The sequence below is a fragment of the Athene noctua genome, chromosome 7 (genome assembly GCF_965140245.1).
Source record: "Athene noctua chromosome 7, bAthNoc1.hap1.1, whole genome shotgun sequence".
Classification (NCBI taxonomy): Eukaryota; Metazoa; Chordata; class Aves; order Strigiformes; family Strigidae; genus Athene; species Athene noctua.
The window spans coordinates 27,317,822-27,336,625 of record NC_134043.1 but is presented as its reverse complement, the minus strand read 5'-3'; the positions used below and the strand labels follow the sequence as shown (position 1 = coordinate 27,336,625).

At 53.6% G+C, this 18,804-nt stretch overlaps 1 protein-coding gene across 3 annotated transcripts in view; it reads left to right on the top strand.

Moving 5' to 3' along the window:
• COL18A1 (collagen type XVIII alpha 1 chain) overlaps positions 1 to 18,804 on the top strand; it is a 41,858-nt gene that overhangs the window by 5,994 nt on the left and 17,060 nt on the right. Inside the window, exon 1 of one of the 3 annotated variants that reach the window (XM_074910217.1) lies at positions 16,552 to 17,881. The exons of 1 other annotated variant lie outside the window; for it this stretch is intronic. In XM_074910217.1, coding sequence (XP_074766318.1) covers positions 16,567 to 17,881 — 1,315 coding nt within the window. In that variant the 5' untranslated portion in view covers positions 16,552 to 16,566. Of the gene's footprint in view, positions 1 to 16,551; positions 17,882 to 18,804 lie in introns of those variants that run through there. One more of the 3 variants, XM_074910218.1, reaches the window with a different exon arrangement.

Genomic DNA, 18,804 nt, shown 5'->3' with positions numbered 1-18,804 from the left:
TGTCACTATAGGCCCTGGCAAAAAGTCTCTCTATCTTTCTTATAAGTTGCCTTTACATATTGAAAGGCTGCAGTAAGGTCTCCCTGGAGTCTTCTCTTCTTCAGGCTGAACAACCCCAACTCTCTCAGCTTCTCTCCATAGGAGAAGTGTTCCAGCCCTCTGACCATTTCTGTGACCTTCTCTGGACCTGCTCTAACAGGTCCATGGCTGTCTTGTGCTGGGGACCGTGGAGCTGGGTGCAGTACCCCAGGTGGGGTCTCAGAAGAGCAGAGTAGAGGGGGAGCATCACCTCTCTTGATCTGCTGGCCATGCTTTTTACCTTGCTTCCACTCTGGTTTGTGATCTTAGTATAGGATACCCCACCATGGACATACCCCCTTCCTTCCGAGCCACTACCTAGGGGGTGGGGATCTGGGGTTCTGTTGCCCAGCCGTGTGGGAAGCTAGATGGTCTGTGCTGGTGTGCAACTCAACAGTGCATCCTTTCTGCGCAGGAGTCCTCGTGTTTAAGGGGGCTCCCTCCTGCTGCCAGCGTGCTCCCTGGGCTCCCATGGCTGTGACTATAACCCGCTCAGTAGGGCCTGAGCAACTCTCCGGTTTGGTAAGGTCCACACAGAGCCCTGCTCAGCCAGGAGAGATGTGCCAGGGAGCTGGGTTCAAGGATGGTATTTGCCCCATGTCTGGAGAGCAGAGGGAGAAGATCCTCCATCCTCAGGAAAACTTTCCATGTTATTCGAGCTAATGCTTCCCTGCCTCGAGAGATACTCTGCGCTTGAGGCTGCTCTGCAGAGGGCAATGTCTCTGGGAGGACACATGGAGAGGAGGAGCTGGAGGAGATAGAGGAGGGATGGAGCCATGCAAACTGCTCTCATAGGGCTGGCAGGGGCTGCTGCACAGCTTTACTCGTGAGGGCTTGTCTACACCTTGCTGCTCCTGCTGTTGCTGGATGTGCATAGTGCCAGCTTCCCTCCTGCACCAGTCTGTTCTGTGGTGACTGTTGGGGATGGTGCTCTAAGCCCCGAAATAACAATCCTAGTGAGTGTGCTGTGTCTCTTCCAGACTCTGATAGTTTACCAAGAAAAGGATTAATTCTGGCATTTCAGGATAGAGTTCAAAGAGCTGAAGGAGACATCTGGAATTAAGGATCAGATGTATATCAGCAGCCCAGAGGTATGGGATTAATAAAGCATTTTAACGATCTTCTAGTGTATCTGATGACATTTGAGAAAGCGTTGGAGATTAATCCTTTCCAAGAGTGTCCTACACATATCTCTGGCTTTGTATGCAGCCTGGAGGCAGCATATTCTGCAATAAATGGGGGGACTAGTGCTGGGGTCCACCTCACCCCATCACTTCATCTCTTCTCTGCCATCTCTGGACTGCTCTCACCAGCTCTTCTGTCCTCCAGCCACATTCCTCATCTGTTGGGTACCAGTGTGTGTGGAGCAGCGGTGGTGCTGCCCTCTGGGAAGATGCGCCCTGTTCTGATGAGAGCTGGTGCTCAGAGGAAGCACTGATGGGTGGGAGGTGGTGGAGAAGAAACCTGCAACGGTGTTGGCTGGTACCAATTCCCCCTGAATATTAGTGAGTGGGAGAATGTCCCTGATTTTGTGGATGGAGGAAGGTATGTGGTAGCAGCACATGTGTGGTTTTTGGCTTTTAATGTGGGATTTGATTAGCCTAGAGAGCTTGTTGCCAAATATATCATTAAAGCAAGGAGCTGAATGGGATGAGAAAATGGTTTGGACATTTGTACAGCTAACGGGGGCTTCCGGTGTTGCCTTAATGTGGGTTTGCAGCCACTGGGAGAAACATGAGAGCAGAGGCTGCTGGTGGGGGGAGAGCTGGAGTGGGCTTGAGGGCAAAAATGAGTCGTGTTGGGTGGGAGCGAGCAGAGAGCAGAGAGGGAAGGATGCAGTGGGGGGGAACCAGCAGAACCTGGGAAATTCATGGCTGATACAGTCTGGGTGCTGTTCATGCAGATTTGGATAATGCAGAGTTGCTCAGACACTTGTGAGGCTGTCTCCTGTGCTTGGAAAGCTTGGCTCTGCTATTAATGAGTGAGAAGCCTTCATTAAAGAGAAAGCCATTGGGTATCTTGTTGTGATGTTGCAGCCTGATGTCCCACATCCCTCCCAGTCACCGGGAGCAGGGTAGCCTGTGGGATGGGTGGCAGCTTGGCAGCACAGCTGGTAGGTTGCCTCGGCGGTGCTGGACGTGTTTGCCAGCTCTGCCCACATAATTGTATGTCTCGGCGTCATTCAGTGTGTTTTCTGTTTCTCATCTCTATTTCCTTCTCTGCCAGCATGTGCGAGAGTGAACTGCAGGCCAAAAAACCTCAATGGCCTTGAGGCATGAACGCAGTTAATAAACCCTTTGGGGGTGAAGGGCTGGTTCCTGCAAGGCAAAGGTGGGGTGGCTTTTGCCTCCCAGCATGTGCTGGGGGCTGGCAGGAGGAGCAGGAACCCCCCACCCCAGGCTGTGGGATGGGGCTGCTCCAGGGACTTGCTGTGCTCCTGGCTCTGACCGGCAGCGCTGTTTGGCAGGAGCATCCCCAGCTTTGGGGGCTTTCTCAATAAGCAACATCTGGTCCGGAACATCCCGTGTCTGCTGGTTTTCAGTTGAAAAGGTTGCTTTTGTGGAATTTTTATTGCTTGTTTTGGCATCGCCTCCCAACCCTTTTCTAAGATGGAAACCGGTCATTAGTGGATTTTATTGTATTTTTATTTTATTCCCCAGCTCGATCTGCTGGTTTCCTCCTCCTCGGGGGACTGGAAGATCTAGCTGTTCCTCTGACCCTGTCCCCAGGTTGTGAGAGGCTGCTCAAACAGCTTGGGGTGGGAATAGCATCCAGGGCACCTGGAATTGCAGCTCACCAGCCCAGCATCACCATCCCTGTGCTCTTCCCACCATCACCACTGGCAAAAATCTATGACAGCCCAGCAGCCCTTGAAGCTATCTCTGATTTTATAATTCATAAGTAAGCCACCTGCTTTTCCTCCAGTAAACACTGTAGACAAACAAATTTATTCTTTTCCACCCTCCTTGTTAGTCTGTAACTTAGTTGAGTTGGAGATTGTTGACTTTTGGATTAACAGCACCTTTTTGATAACCACAGATAAGCTGATGGTGCTCACTGGCTGCATGCATGCTGTGGATGGTGTCCTTGGTCCCGTCCACTCCCTCCAGCCCAGTGGCATTTCCAGTCGAGGTGTGTCTTCCAGGGAGGCAAGTCAAGGAGGTCCATGTTTGATGGGTGCACAAGGCTTCAGCCTCACTCCTGATGGTGGGTCCCAGGCCAATACTGCAGCTGGTGATGCCAGATCAGGGGCTCTGTGTTTGTTCTGGTGGCAATAGGCTGTAATTTATTAAACAGGTGGCGATGAGGGATGGGGAAAGGCAAGGGGTTGCTGGAAGCCAAGGGGCCTGTGCCTCTGGTGAGATGGGTGATGCTGGGGTGTTGCATGCTCTGCTGTGCCATCCAGAAGCAGGATTAGCAGGATCCTCAGGGAAGGGGGAATGTGGACACCTCTCCTAAGCATCTGTGGGTTGGAAGGATGATGCATGCAAGTCAGAGTAGCAAGGCACCCACCAGTGTGTTAGGGTGAAGGTGAAACAACATCTTATCTTGCTTTAAAGCAGATCCCCAGGGTGGGAAGGCATCTTTTTGGCTTGGTCCTTCCCCTCTGCCCCCAAAATGCTCTCCAGAGGGTCCAAGACCCTCATTTTGGGGAAGCTCCAGCCCTTTCTGGTGTGTATGGAGACCCTGCGCTCAGCCTCAGTGGTGAGCATTCATGTGGCCAAACTGGTCTGGTGTGGTGGTCACTCCTGAGGTTCCTCACCAAACCCCAGCACGGGGTCATCCCTGCTCCCTTCTGGGATCACCCCTTAGGACTTCTGCCCCACTCCCAACTTGTTCCCAGGAATGGGGTGACCATAGCAACTGTCCCTCCCTCCCTTTGGGCAGGGGTCTGTTTTGCAGCAAGGGGACAGACTTGCCCAGACCCAGGACCTGTGGGTGACATGGAGCCCCAGGACAACTCACGTTACACTCTCACTGAGGGTACCCCAGCTGTGTTCTGAAACAGGAGAAGCGCTTGTACTGCCCATGTGCCAGGACTGTAAGCCTTCAATACAGTGTTCATTAGTGTGTCGTGATTAGTAACTGCTTGCCTCGCTCACCAGATGAATTCACACTCTGCTGTTGAGTGCTGGGTCATTTGCCCTGAGGAGGGGATGGGTGCTCTCAGAGCCAGGAGGCCTCATGTCTTTTAAGGAGATTATGTCCCACTGCATCATGAAGTGGGGTTTCCCTTCCAAGCCCCGGCATGGAGTGCATGGCATGGCTTGGCCCTCCTGGGAGATGCCAGCACCAACGAGTCTGCTGGAGAGGCTTGATCCAGCACAGGCACAGACCCGATAGCTCAGCCTCCCGCAGCCTTATTGAGGGAGATGGACCCTTTCCAAGAATGTCCTGTGCAGCCTCTATGCAACCTGGAGGCATCATCTTCTGTGATGAATGGAGGACCAGTGCTGGGCTCTGCTTCACCCCATCACTCCATCTCTTCTTTGCCATCTGTGAGGTGCTCTCACTGACTCTCCTGTCCTCCAGCCATGTTCCCCATCTCCTGGGTACCAATGTGCATGGCGCAACAGTACAGCTGCCCTCCAGGAAGATGTGCCTAGTCTTGCTGAGAGCCAGTGCTCAGAGGAAGCACTGATGGGTGGGAGATGGCATAGAAGAGATCTGCAATGATTTTGGCTAGTACCAAATCCCACTGAATATCAGGGAGTGGGAGAAAGTCCCCGAGTTTGTGGATGAAGAAGTTGTGTGGCAACAGCATGTGTGAGTTTTTGGCTTTTAATCTAGGACTTGATTAACTAGTTATTTCTGCAGCTCCTTTGGGGGCCTCTGTGCCTTGGGCTTCCTGTTAAATCTCTGTGTGGGGACAGGGCAGGCCCCCAAGGACCCCCAAGGACATCCTTGGGGTATGGGGAAGCCTCAGCTGGCTCCTTAGGAGCATGTGCCACAGCCCCACAGTGTGCCTGGAAAGCAGTGGTCACAGGGCCACTCCTGGCAGAAGGGCAAACAGTCCCTGTGCATCCCCATCCTGTGACTGCACTCAGCCTGGCATCTTGCCTGCCAAAGCTGCTGCAGGCCAGGGTGGGGATTTGCTCTCTGGATGGCATCTTGCAGCGACAACTTGCATCACACAATGCCTCTGGGGTAGGGGACAGTGGCACCATCAGGGTGAGCTGCTGTCCTCTGGGTGACCTGTCCCAGATTTCCTCAGGGTGGGTAGCAAAAGGGAAAGCTGTGGGGGTTTTAGCATCAGGAAGAGAAAAGATGCTTGTAGGGAGGATTCTAACCACTTCCCACCAGGTAACCAGGGCACTATCTGATAAAAACACGTGGGTCTTTATTTCAACAAGCCATTGGGTCTTCTTGGTGGGGAGGTGGAAATGTCAGGCCATGAAGGTGAAGGGTGTAGAGGAATCCTGGCATTCCCTCTGTGTGTGATACCCAGTGGGCTGGGCTGGCCTCTCCATCAGGTTACTCAGCAAGGCAGGAGGTGGAAGACATTTGGTGTGTGACATACTCTACGGCCACTCAGTGGCTTGAGCAAGGTTGCCACTCACCAAGGTCAGTGTTTGATCTCGCAGGGACTCCCCAGGGCTGGGCAGGAGATTTGTGGTAGCTGTAGTGTGGTCCCTTCCCAGCAGAGATACAGGAGGGTGGTGGTCCTTGTTCCCTCTGGGTCTGATCCAGCATTGGAGCTCAGGGGCAGAGTTACTCATCACTGCCAGACTGCCCCAACAGCACCCAAGGGGACAGGTCTCCTCATGGCATCCTGCACGTTTGGGATGGCACCCTGGGTCCAGCCAGCCACTGGCTTCTGCTGACACTGGTGGCTCCTTCCATACCTTCTTCTTTTTGGGCTCAGCTGAAAGAGTTAACGAAACCATTTGAGAGGGGCCCCCAGAGGCAACTGCTGTTGGTAATAATCTTCTTTCGGCTCTTTTTTCTTTTCTCCTGCTAATTGCGGAGTTGACATCGTCCCCTCTCATGAAAGACTCTTTTGTCAACTGGGTTGCTGGGCAAAGCACTGCTTGGCAGCAGGTTGCAAGGCCTGGGTCCGTCTCCTGCACATCCCTCTCCAGCAGCAGGTAGTGAAATGGGTCTTTCAGGGACAGTGATGTCCCTCCCTCCCTGGCTCATATCTACAAAAAAAAAAAAAAAACCAAACAAACAACTACAAAAAGCACTTCTTTTAGCCAACGGCGCCCAATTTTTGCCCTGGTTCCACCTCGCAAGTGGAGGGAAAGGTCATCCAGTCTAGACGCTAATCCGTCAAGTTGTATTTCTTTGCCCACGGGTGTCCTAGCAACAGGATTAATGCAGCGGTGTAAGGCAGACGTTGGCTGTGTCCCACTCCATCCCGGGCTGGTGGTCCGGATGCGTGCCGCTCCGCATGGCTGGGCAGGGGGGAGATGTGGGCTGGGCTCCGGGCACAGCCCCGGACTCTCTCCCTGTGCCTGCCCCAGGCTCTGCTGACAGCTCCTGGTGGTTAGCTTTGGTCCAGCAGCAGGGAAATGTGGGAGACGGTGATAAAACAGGCTTATGGATGTTTTGGCTGGCCCACATCCATCCAGCGATGGGTAGGTAGGTGGTGAAGCTTCTCTGTCCCCAGGCCGACACCAAGCCTGGTTTGGGAGCTTGCTGGTGTGGGATGCTCCATGGCCAGGTACAGCCAGCTTCATTGCACCAGCTCCACCGTGACCACGCTGGGACCTGGGGACAGCCCCGGTCACTGTAAATCCGTCACAGTGGAAACGGGTCTCTCAGTGCCTCCCCTGCATCCCAGTGTTTGGGGCTTCCAGTACATCCCCAATGCTTTGGCTGTGAGAACAGTCACTGTGCAGAGGTTGCTGTTAAGCTGCTGGCATCCCTCTGGCCTTGGGGTGCTGCTGATGTGGTTTGGACTGATGAACTGCAGTTGCATGAACACCAGTAAAAGCCCATTTTCTTGGGTTGGGAATAAAAATGTTTCCCATTTCTTCCGTTTTGCTGTTTAATCCTTTTATGGCACTGTTGCTGTTCAACCTCTTGATGACACTGGTGCAGTTGGTGTCAGCACTTGACACCCAGACACACCCCGGTGGGCACTGGTAGGGTGTTGGTGGGCACTGTGCAGCCAGAGCCAGCAGCCGGAGCCCCCCGCATACGTGGCCTGAAGGCGTGGGGCAGCTGCCCACCGATAACATTGTTCTATTTTAATCTGTTAAGCCCTTCCTCTGCTTTCGTCGTGGCCCCTTGCAGGCTTTCTCTTGCCCTCCTTTCCTTGCAGAGGGGCCAGTGATCATTTCCCTCACAAGCCGTGCAAGCCTTTGTCCCTTCCTTGCTATTCCCCCCATCCTGTTCTGCTGCAATATCCCCAAAAAGGGTGGTTCAATGCAACAAAAAGTGGTTTAAAGAACAAATCTGGGTTTATTCTTTGCCCTGCAGCTGTGTCACCACTCTGGCCAAGCAAGTGATGGAGCCAGGTACTGACACAACCCTAGTAGCTCCTCCAAGCTTCAGCATCCTTAAAAGTGGGGTGCTGGTCCTGCGGCGGGGCTCACCCCTGGAGGCACTGGAGCCTCCATGCCCTGGCTACTGGCTTTCCCTCCTGCAAGTGGCCACACGCTTCAATTAGGCAAGAGGCTGGCGGGGCTCCAGGATTGAGAGAAGGGGGGGTTGTTCCCCACAAAACCCGGCCAGTGCTGCAGGGACAGGCTGGAGCTTGCCTGGAGTCCCATAGCATAGCTCCTCCAGCGTACGTGTTTTTTTTTTTTCTGCAGCTGGGATGGGTTAAGTGGGGTTTTAGAAGCAGTTTCTTTTCTCTTGGGTGCTTAAAACAACAAGAACTAAAAACCACCCCAGCGAAACAGGCCAGTGACTCTGCAAGGAAGGAAAGATACTGCTCTGCTGATTTATGGGGCTTTTTTTATCTTTATAGGTCACTGCTAGCATTTGTGGAATTGGCCTTGCTGCAGGAAAAACTGGTTTCCAGCTTTCCCGTTAGGAAGAAACTTCTGTGATCGTGTAATTAAAATGCAGGAGAAAAAAAAAAAATCCCAGGGCAGCTGGTTGTGGTGCTCACAGCCGGGTCCTTGGGCGGCTGTGTGTGTCCTCTGCCTTGCTCTGTCCTTGGCTGTGCTGCCTGCAGACTGTGACAGAAAAAAAGTCTTTTTTTTTTTTCTCCTTTTTCTGGTCTTTCTGGCTCATGCACCAGCCTGGGGGAAAAAAAAAAAAATCTACATTTTGACCATGGGAGTGTTTTAATCCATCTTGAGGCAGTTTCCAGTACTTTTTTATCACCTTATCTGAGCTGGTGCTGGTACCAGGCTGGACTCCTGATGCGCTGGGAAGGTTGGGACCGTGACTCCCCCATCCCATAAATGAGGAGTCATGGGTCCAACTCTTATCCCCATTACAGCCCCCTTGCAGCAGGCAGCAGGGCAGCATCTACCTGCAGGGGTTCATCCCGGGGGCCCAGTGTCCCAAGGGATGCCTGAACTTTTTAGGTGGGAAGGAAAAACCTTGCCTCCATGTTTTTGATTATTTTTTTGGATTTTTTTTTCAGTTTCCTCTTTGCTGCCAGGCTGAGAAAGGATGCACCATGCAGACTTAGATATCTAGGGTGGTGATGCTCACTCAGGATGGAGGGAAAGACCCCCTGCTGTTTGGGGCACCTTGAACCCCAAGCATGGCCATCAGGAAAAAAACCATCACAAATAGCTTTGGTTTTTAGGGATGACTAAAAGGAGGTCCCTGAATGACGTACCCCATGAGGCTCGCCCAGCCTTTCTAGCCCGCCCCCCCTTTGAACCCTGTGGTATGTGAATTTTTGCTGGTGTCAGAGGGTCGGCGGCAGCAAAATCCCTCCCGGTTAAAGGGTGGGAATACCAGTGTGTGCAGCTTGGGATAATTACCAGTTGTCAGCAAAACAATAGTGGCATTGTAGGGAAGGAGCAAAGGGAGAGGGCCCCGGTCCTGAGCGTAATGTTACTTTTCTATTTACGTTGCCATAGTCTTTGCTGAGAAATGGCCCTATTCTCTCTAATCCTCCTCTTCAGGCATGCCTGCTGGATTTTTTTGTGTGGTTTGGTTTTTTTTTTTAACCCTTGTTATCCCAGAAAACAGCTTGCAGACTCATCTTCATGGCTGTGTGCCCGTGGTCTGGCCAGCTTTGCTTTGGGATGCCAGTGCTGGGGACGGTGCCTGGCCATGGCATTGTCCCTGTGCTCAGGAGGGAGCAAACCTGCTCCTGAATTCCCACCTGCATGTGAGCAGGAATCTATTACAGCCATCCTTACTCTTGACATCTGTTACATTATAGATGGTAAACTCTGGTGCATTAATGCTATTTTACTGACATACTTTGCTTTAAAACCAAACAATTTGTTGAAAAAGGGAATAATCGGTCAATTGATGGCTTTTGGTCCCCATCTCCTGCTTGTGCTGGAAACAAGATCTCTTGCCTGGCATGTTCAGTTGTTGGTTGAAAGGGATGTGTTTTCTGGCCCCATCCAGGGCCTGTTGGCTTTCCCTAGTGCTGAAGGAAACTAAGATACCTTCTCTCCACTTGTATGGAGCAGCAAAGTAGCCACTGACAACATTGACCTGTTTGACCCCTTTAATGTCTGCCTCCAGAGGTGCTTGGACTCTCTCAAAAGATCTAAATTTTGCTGCTTAAATACTTTCTGTGCCAGTGGAGACGGAGACTATTATCCTGGCAGGGAGTGGGGGATTTCAGCCTCGACTGACATCAAGTTGTCATCCGTCAACTTAATTTCAAGGTGTTCAACTTACTTTTCTTTAGCACTGGGACATGTGCAGCTGGGTAGGTTCAAGGGCTGGATGACACTTTTCCTATATAAGTGGTCCCTCATTCAGGCTGCTAATGAAGGCATTAAATAGCTTTGATCCCATCCGACCCCAAAGGATCTACTGGGCATCTTATCCCCTTGTATCTGCACCTTGAGGGACCAAAAGCTATGGAGAGGTCTGGCGTGAAGTGTGGTCCCCAACAGACAGCCCTGAGATGGGATGCAATACCAAAGTGGGATGACCAAGCTTGGCTCCCTTATACAGAGGAAACTTTGGAAAGAGCAGGGAAGTGATGCCAAAGTTAGCAGCACAGGCAAACTATTGTCTGAGGAATACAGAGAGGTGGAAGGGCCATGGAGCGAGTGAGGGGTCTTATTACAAGCACAGCCAGGGGCTTTGAGAGGATCCAAGCTAAACAAAGTCCCCTGCGCTTCAGGGGGGCAGCATTGACAAGACTGAGGCTGGTTGGATGAGCAGGAGATTGTAGCTGAAGTCCAAAACCAAAAACCCCTCCCAGATCCCTCTTTTCCATTCCCTAGCAGAATAGTGTTTCTTGCCACCTGGTCCTGCAGCAACCGCAGGAACTTGGATTTTGTTTGCTGCGAGCCGCACTGAAGATGAGGTAACTGAACTGCCGGGTGGGTTTTCCTCACCATAAAGCTGTGGAGAGCCTCTGTAAAGCATCCACAAGCTGTGGCAGTTGCCTCTTGCAGCAGCAGGGACCAGCTAGCAGCACCAGCTCGTGGCAGATGCAGGAAGGATGCTGTGGCATGGCATGGATGCTGTACTGCTCCATCACAGCTTCAGGTACTCCTTTGTTTGGCAGCTCTTCTATGCTTTTTATGGTGAATAGGTTTGTTGTTTTTTTGGGGGGTTGTTTTTTTTTTTTTTCTTTCTGTGCTGGTATTTTCCTCTGCACTAAAGTCCTGAAAAACATCTGGGAATGGGTAAGACCCAGATTTTGTCATGCAGCCTTCTGGTGGAGGGCTACACTCTGGCAGAGCTCCTTGACATCAGCAGCTTAGCATCTTTGAGGCATGGGCAGGGTGTCCTGTGGGCCCTTTCCCAGTCCTTCTTGGTGCCCAGCCCTCTCTGTGGCTTAGAATATGCTCGTGGGAGTCAAGTCCTGATGTTTTGGGCTTCACTGGCTTCTCTGCTGTGTGATGCTGGAAGGCTTTGTTTGAGCTCTGGGGAAATATACCCCGCCTGGGTAGATTGTTGTTCTCTACTTTGCTTTGTGCAAATGAGCAGGTTGTGATGGCACTGAGTCAGCTCACAAACCCTTCATCCTGACCCTGATCTCCCCTCATCCTCTGGTACAGCATCCGTCTACAAGCTGGGATGCCGGGTACACTGGTCTCCCTGTATTTTTAGATAAATAGGTGCCTGAGAATAGGGATGTGGTCCCCAGCTGCAGACCTGCTCAGTTCCTTGCAGAGATGGAAACCGACCCCCACCTCCCATAACTGGGATAGACCCCCCCCCCTCCCGTGCTGCCCAGATGGTGGTGGCTGGCAGGCGCTGCCGGAGCTCCTTCTGCCCTTCGGCTGCGTGCAGGGGCAGGAATGCCAGGAACGCGATTGAAATTCGGGGCTTCTTGGGAGTGTGGCTCCCAGGCTGAACCGGGGCCTTGGTGGGGGGGTGAGGAGGGGGGTGAGTCTTCCCCCTCCAAGGAGCAATTAGTCTGCAAGGTGATTTATTAACGTGGCAGAGAGTGAGTGAGGGGGTCGCATTCCTTCCCTCGCCTCTCCTCACCTTATCTCCTGGTTGCTGATCGGCCCTGGAGGGAGGTGAGTGATGGGAAGCAGAGCTGGTGTGCCGTGTGGAGGCAGGGCAGGGGAGGGGACACCAGTGGTGGGGCTGGGGGCTACAGGTCACATCAAGCTCATCTTGCATTTTAAATACCTCCTTGCACTTTTAAAGACCTCCCTTGGGTTTGACTGTGCCCAGAGGTTGATGGCCCCTATCCACCATCCCCTGGGGTGGCCAGGGGACCTCACAGGGTGGCCAAAGTCACCCCAGCCCCAGTTCCCTGTCCCTGCTGCCTTGTCCTACTGCCCATGTGGATGGGGAAAAGGGGGACACCAGCATCTCTTGGCTGTGCCTTCTCCAGCTTGGGCTCTCAGTCTTCACCAAAGGGTAACAAGTTACAAGGCAAACTCAAGTTGCCTTCAGTGAGACCTGCCCCTTCGCACGCCATTCCCAAGGGGCTTGACCCCCGTGGGTATTTTTAGCCACACTTGGAAGGAAGGCTGTTTGCTTTGTGCTTTGCTTGCACTGCCTGTTGCCATTGCCTGCATAATTTCCCATGATTTCTGACAAAAATACTCCTCAGATGAGCAGGATAGATGCCCTGGCACAGCAGATGCCTCCATCTCTGCTGAGTTCAGGAGTGGGAGGAGGGTGCAGGTAATGGCAGGGGTCTGGGCACTGCCACCCTTCTTACCCCCTGGGGTTATTTGGTGTCTCACTGAGGCAGTCATGACATTTTGACAGTTTATCTTATTGAGGAATTTGCTGGGAGGATGTTTCTGACTCTCCATGAGTAAATGTTTAGGAACACTCTGGTCCCAGGGACTCAGTGGTGTTGCGCAGCCAGAGGCAGAGGAAAATGCTGGCCTGGAGGCAGGTCCCAGCAAACTGGCACCTGCATCATTTTTGGGGCTGTGATGGGTGCTGTCACTCACGTCGGTTTGGCTTCCATGCCTCCTCGTCCTCAGCCCCTGCCTTCCCATCTCCCTGGCTGAGCACCTGTCGATGGGCACATGTCCATGGGTCTCTCCCAGGAGGTTGTCTCTGCATGGGAGGTCAGCAGCTCGGGATGTGGCAATATCCTCGGCATGCGACTCGATGAGGGCCGTTTAATTGTTTGGGCTTTTAGTTGAAGAACGGATTAAAATCCCAAACATCGATAGGATTTATAGATACCATCTGCCACTGACAGTCACTGAATTTTTCTTCTCTGTGCATGTATGGATGGAACAGCAGCAGCAATAACAAGTGCTTGCTCTGCTGCAGTTTTGTGCCTTTTGGAGGTAGATGCTCTCTTGAGCACCCTATGGCAGTGTTGCCGTCACTGATGGTAACCTGGCAAGCTGTTGGCAAGCTGCTGAAGTGAAGCAATGAGGAAAGGTCATGGACCTTCAGTTTGTTTACATCCCAGGGCTGACGCCAGATATCCTTCCTACTGGCCCCAGGGAGGCCATTTCATGGAGTACTCCACAACGAAATGCTGCGTGTGGTCATTGTGGCTGCTCTGAAGGGACTGGGGACAATTCTAATGGTGTCCAAAAGCAAGAGATGATATGCAGCCATCTTGCCTGCAGGCTGGGAGACTTTCCCTCGAAATGTGAGCAGGGGGAGAAAGGAAGTTGGAGGTCATAAATCCCTGCCTGCACCCTGCAAAAACCACTGCCCATTACTGCTTGGATGTCAGTGACCTCTGGGCTCATGGCCAGGATAGGGCACTGGGATGGGTCATCACCTCTGATGGGATGCAGCAAAATGGGTGTCCTGCGCTCTGACCAGCCTGAGGCTCCCTCTGCTGTCCGTTTGCCTGTCTGTCTGTCTGTCTCTGCTTGCTCAGCTCTTTCCTTGGACTGTGGAGGGAGGCTTTGCTGAACTGGGCTGGGGCAGGGTCCCCATCCCCTCCCAAAATGCAGTGGGGAGAGCAACCCAGAGTTGCCCCTGGTGAAAACTCAGGACATGGGTTGGGGACGGAGCACACACTACAAAGCTCAGTACATTCATGGCCAAGTTTGCCATCCCCAGTCGCTGCTGTGGGCTGCTCCCACGGCACAGGGACACACATGGCCTGGTTGCTTGAAATCCACTCATTCGGCTCCACTTTGGCCCCTGGAGAATAACATCGTTATTCTTTAACCATTGGTGTCATGCTGCAGGGCTGCAGGGCTGAAACCTGCATGACAGGCTTTTTTTTCTCTTTTTTACCTCTTGCTTTCCCCCTTTCTCTTGCTTCCCCCCACCGCCTCACTCCTCCCCCCTCCCGCCCCCCCCCAACTTGTCCCCTCTCTCTCTTCTCCTTTTCTTCATCTCTTTTCTTCTGGGACAGGACTGTGAGTCCACAGTGACCAGGGCAACCTCATCCCCCTTTTCTGGAGGGACCAGGTTGCACCAGAAGATGCTGGATGGTGGCAGGAAGACACAGCCATCCTGTTCAGGAGGGAATTAGAATGAGACCGAGGGCCCAATTTTATTTTTAAAGAGGTGCAAGGTTGTGATGAGCTTCCAGCAGCATTCTCTGGAGTGTGCAAAGTGCTTTTTGGGAGTCTTTAGCCTAGAGGAGACTAAAACAAGGGGTTTCCCCTGCTCTGCCAGCAAGTTGGCTGCCATGGCTTCTCTTTGGGGAAATACTTATACAAAATATTTCACTGGCTGGTAATTCCCTGTCCCTGCCTTGTTGCTTGGTTGATGGCAGAGCTGGGCACACTGGGTCAGGATGCTCTAGTGCCACCCATGTCACTGGGCTATCCTCCGAGCCCTTATTTTGGAAATCCCGCTGCTGGGAGGGGGTCAGCAGCACAGCCAGGGTACATGGATACTGTGGCTTGTGGGGACGCCCCAGTCCTGGCTCCTCCCCTGGGAGCTGCCAGCATGGAGTTGTGCAGTGAAATGAAGATCATTGACTTAATGAGGGCTGGCAGCAGCAGCCCTGCGCGTGGGGAGGTCCCGCAGGATTGCTGCTTTGCTTTGGTCTGCTATGATGAGCTGCCTAATCCCAGTGGAAGGGAGAAATGGGAATTTTTTCTGGCTGGGCATCATGTCTGCACACGCTTGGGACACCCCAGCGTGGTGCTACTGCCAAAACCTTCCTGGCTGAGATGAGGCAGCTCACTGGGGCTCGTGATGCTCCCCCATGGCTCTGGGAGCTGTCCTGGTGATTGTGCAGCTCTTGGGTGCTTGGATCCCATCCCCACTGCAGGCTGTCCCCTCACATATCTCCCCCCAGTTTTGGGGAGAAACTGTGGGAACACTGAGCTTTTTCTGTCCTCCCCACCAGTGGGAGAGAAGCAGCAGTCACTGGCATCTGTGTTGGGCGTCCCGAGGACGTGGAGAGGGGATCCCGCACCCTACCAGGATACTGCGCCCTCGCCCCAGGGAAGCATTGCTGGGCGCAGCAGGGTCCCGTCCGAACATGCCAGGAAGGATTGCCAGGCTGGCTCCTTTCATCAGGTTGATGGGAGCACATGAGCTGGGGGGGGGGGGGCATATGGAAACTCTGACATACGGACAAAAACGCATCTCATATTCAATTAGTTGTGGGCTGTTCCACCACATGCGCCCCTAACAACATCAGTCATGGGGCAAGCCTATTAGGAACATCATCCTTGCTGTGCAAGCTACAATTTTAAGGGGAAAACTCACCCATTTCACTTAAAAAGGAGTGTGGGAAATGTTGCATAAAGCGAAATAGACTTCTGAGCATTTGTTTCAGTGCTTTTCCTGAATATTTTAAAACTGGAGCATGGAGAGAGATACATCCCTTCCCACTCCATGTTCTGGGACCACATTCCCACAGACTATGGCTTGCCTGGTCACTCAGCATCCCAGCTTGGAGAGCTGAATTTGTCGCCTCGCCCCCCATCTACCTTCTCAGGAACACTTTTTGAGCCATGAAGGTGACTTGCTTGGTGTCACAGCAAGAGCAGCATGAGGTCCATGGGTGTGCTCAATCCCTGTAGGGGACCGGGGATTAGGTGGTCCCTAGGAACAGGGGTCATCATCTCCAGAGTGGGGCATCACTGACATGGGAAAATGGGAAAGAAGTGGATTTGGGAGGATTTTTTTAAGCTGAGATGAAAAGCAACTGAATTTTGGGGGGCATGGAAGAGTGCCAGAGCTGCTGGGGGGAGATTTTCATCCCAGACTTCAGGAAAACTTGAGTGCTCAAGGCTGTGATTGCTCAGACCTTTGAGACATCACTGGCATATGTTGTTTGTGGCTGGGGGGGATTGCAAGTGTTCCCCTCACTGTCCTGTAACAGCACCTGGGGGGTCCTGGCTCTGTAACCAAGCTGGGAAAGTGGCTTAAAACACTTGACTTTTGGGACTTGTGTTTCCAGCCAGTGGAAATCTTGGAAATGTTTTCTGGAATTTTTTTCCCCTCCTCATTCTGTTTTGCTCTGAGGTTGTAAACTTTTCCTGAGACCTGGAGTGGGGGGACCTGTGTGTCCCACCAAAGCTGGGCATCCGTGGGGACAGTGTCCATTCATGATCCCCCTTCCGCCCCAGGTACGGCTCTAGATGCTGGTAATTTAACCAGAGCCACCAAGAAGGGAGAGAGGATTTAGGATTTTTCTGGGCAGGAAGGAGTTAAAAAGCTGGCAGCAGCAACTGAGATAGGGAACAGGGTGCGTCTGAGGGCTGGCTTGGCTCCCAGAGCTTTGGGGGGCTCAGGTGGGTTCCCAGCAGGACAGCGGGGTCCCTGATGGGCCGTACCGGGTGCTGGGAGGCTGGCGCTGGGAGAGGAGGGCTTGGCGGGGCCGGCGGTGTGGCCGCTCCTCCCACTGCTCCAGTCTGGTTTGAAGGGTGGTGTGCTGGAGCAAGGGAGGAGAGAGCAATGTGAGTGCTCCGAGAGTCCGGCCCAGAAAAAACTCCTGCTTCTTCCCTCCTTTCCTTCCTCTGGCTTCTCCGTTTCATTCTCTGAAGCAACGGGGCTCGTTTTCCCTTCCTTATGGCCCCACCTCGCCTGGGTTTTCTGCTCCTCCTGGCTTGCTGCTTCTCCTCCTCTGAAACGCAGCTTCTGGACTGGATTTGGGGCAGCACAAAGACCATGGGAAGTCCAGCGGCACCCGGCAAGGGAACCACAGCACCAGAACTGCTCACCTCTGAGGCAGCTCCTACCCCCAGCACGTCCTTGGGGACATGGGGTAGCCAGGTGGTGGGAGACATCACCACCCCACAGCCCCAGGATCCAGATCCTGGCACAACAGCACTGGTGGGTGAGGGGACTGTGGCCAAAACCACCGAGCAGTGGGACAGGAATGCTATGGGGCTGGTGGAGAGCACGGCACAGCCAAGCATCGCTCCTCCCCACAGCACGTCACCTGCTCCTGGCCAGGATGTGGCCAGCAGCTCCACCGAGGACTCACAGCTCCTGGCAACAGGGACCACTGAGGACCCACAGCTCCTGGGGACAGGGACCACCGAGGACCCACAGCTTCTGAGGACAGGGACCACTGAGGACCCACAGCTCCTGGGGATGGGGAACACTGAAGACCTGCAGCTCCTGGGGACGGGGACCCCTACAGCAGTGGGGACACGGGTGTCCTTGCAGAGACCAGCAGGTCCCCGGCCAGGTAGTGCCCCTTTTCCTTTCTCACCAGGTGACAGTAACCGTGAGCAGGTGATGTCGCCCCAAGACCCCATGGCACAACCGCCCCGACACCGCCACGGAACATCGCCCGCCCCACAGATCCTGCGGCATGGCACCGGCCACTGGGGGCTGGTGCTGGCTGGCATGAACAGGAGCCAGAGCCCACCTTTGCCTAACAGGAGGGCAGCTAATGGTGTGGATCCTCCTCTTGCCAGTCCTCTCGAATTTGATTTACTAACCGCTGCTACACGACTCTACAGTAGTAGCGGCACAGGGCTAACATCCTTCTTACCTGGACTGATGTTGGCAGACGGCCATTGCCTGCCCATCCCAACACACCTGCCCTTCTGCAGTGTGCTAGGCACAGACCATTTCAGATTACCGAATTACCTCCGCCACAGCAGTGAGGTGGAAATTTGGGCAGCTTTGCATGAGTGGGAGGGGCTGCTTGAATCGCGGTGCCATCGCTACGTGGAGTGGTTTCTCTGCTTGCTCCTGCTCCCTGGGTGTAGCGCCTCTGTCCCTGTAACCCCCCCGCCATGCCAGGGCTTCTGCGAGGCCGTCAGAGACCTGTGTTGGATGCACTTGGCCGGCGGGCGCCTGCCTCTGCCTTGTGATGCTCTCCCTGAGGAGGATGAAGGGTATTCTTGTGTCTTTATTAATGCTTCTGCAGGTAATGTGGCTGGATGATCTCCATGTGTTTGTGTGTGTCTCCCCTCCTCAAACTCCCCCAGGGTTTTAGGTGCTGAGGGATGCTTCTGCCTTGGCTCCATGGGATGTTGCTGAGTCCAAAATCGCTTTCCATCCAGCCTTGGCTGGAGTGGGTTTTGGCTCCTTCCACAAGGCTGAGCATCACCATCCCTTCCTCGGGCTGTTTCACCCCCGGTGAAACACTGTGGCCATCTTAAAAGACGACGTTCCAGTGGCCAGGACAAGAGATGCTCCCTGAGCTCATCATGCTGGCATTTAGGGCTGGTTTGCAGGTGCTGCAGTGCACAACAAACGACTTCGAGGTGTCCATCCCAGGAGCGGAGTGCTTGCAGAGCTGGCAGCTCCCCGCAGGGACAGGGGGAGGACCAGGACCCTGTGACCACCCAACTGCAGCAGCATCTGGGGCCATGGCAGTGAGGAAGCTTCAAGGTGACCCCGTGGCCATGCCCACATGCTTCCCTCTCCCAGAGTGGGCCTTTGCTTTGAGGTTAATTATTTACCTAACAGCTAATGTTTGATCCTCTCCCTGCTTGGCAGGCGGGAGAGGTTACTTCACCTCCAGCTTCACCATTTGGTGGTTGTGACCCTTCTGTATGTCAGCCAGGGACCAAGATGTGCCTCTTTGGTGGTGGGGGGGTGGAAGGAAGGGAGGAGGGGATACTAGCACTCAGAGAAATTCGTATCGGGATATAAGAGCAAGAACGCAGTTTGGGATGAAAGCGGGAGCTCACTGCTCCCCCCGCTGAGCCCTCTGAATGAGACTGTGTTCCTGCGCTGGCCCTCTGTGCCCTCGGGTGATGGCCTGGGGCTGCCGACCAGGAGCAGCGAGACGCCCATTGCCATCAGAGGAGCGATTTAGCAGGGGCCAGTATACAAGGGTCGCAC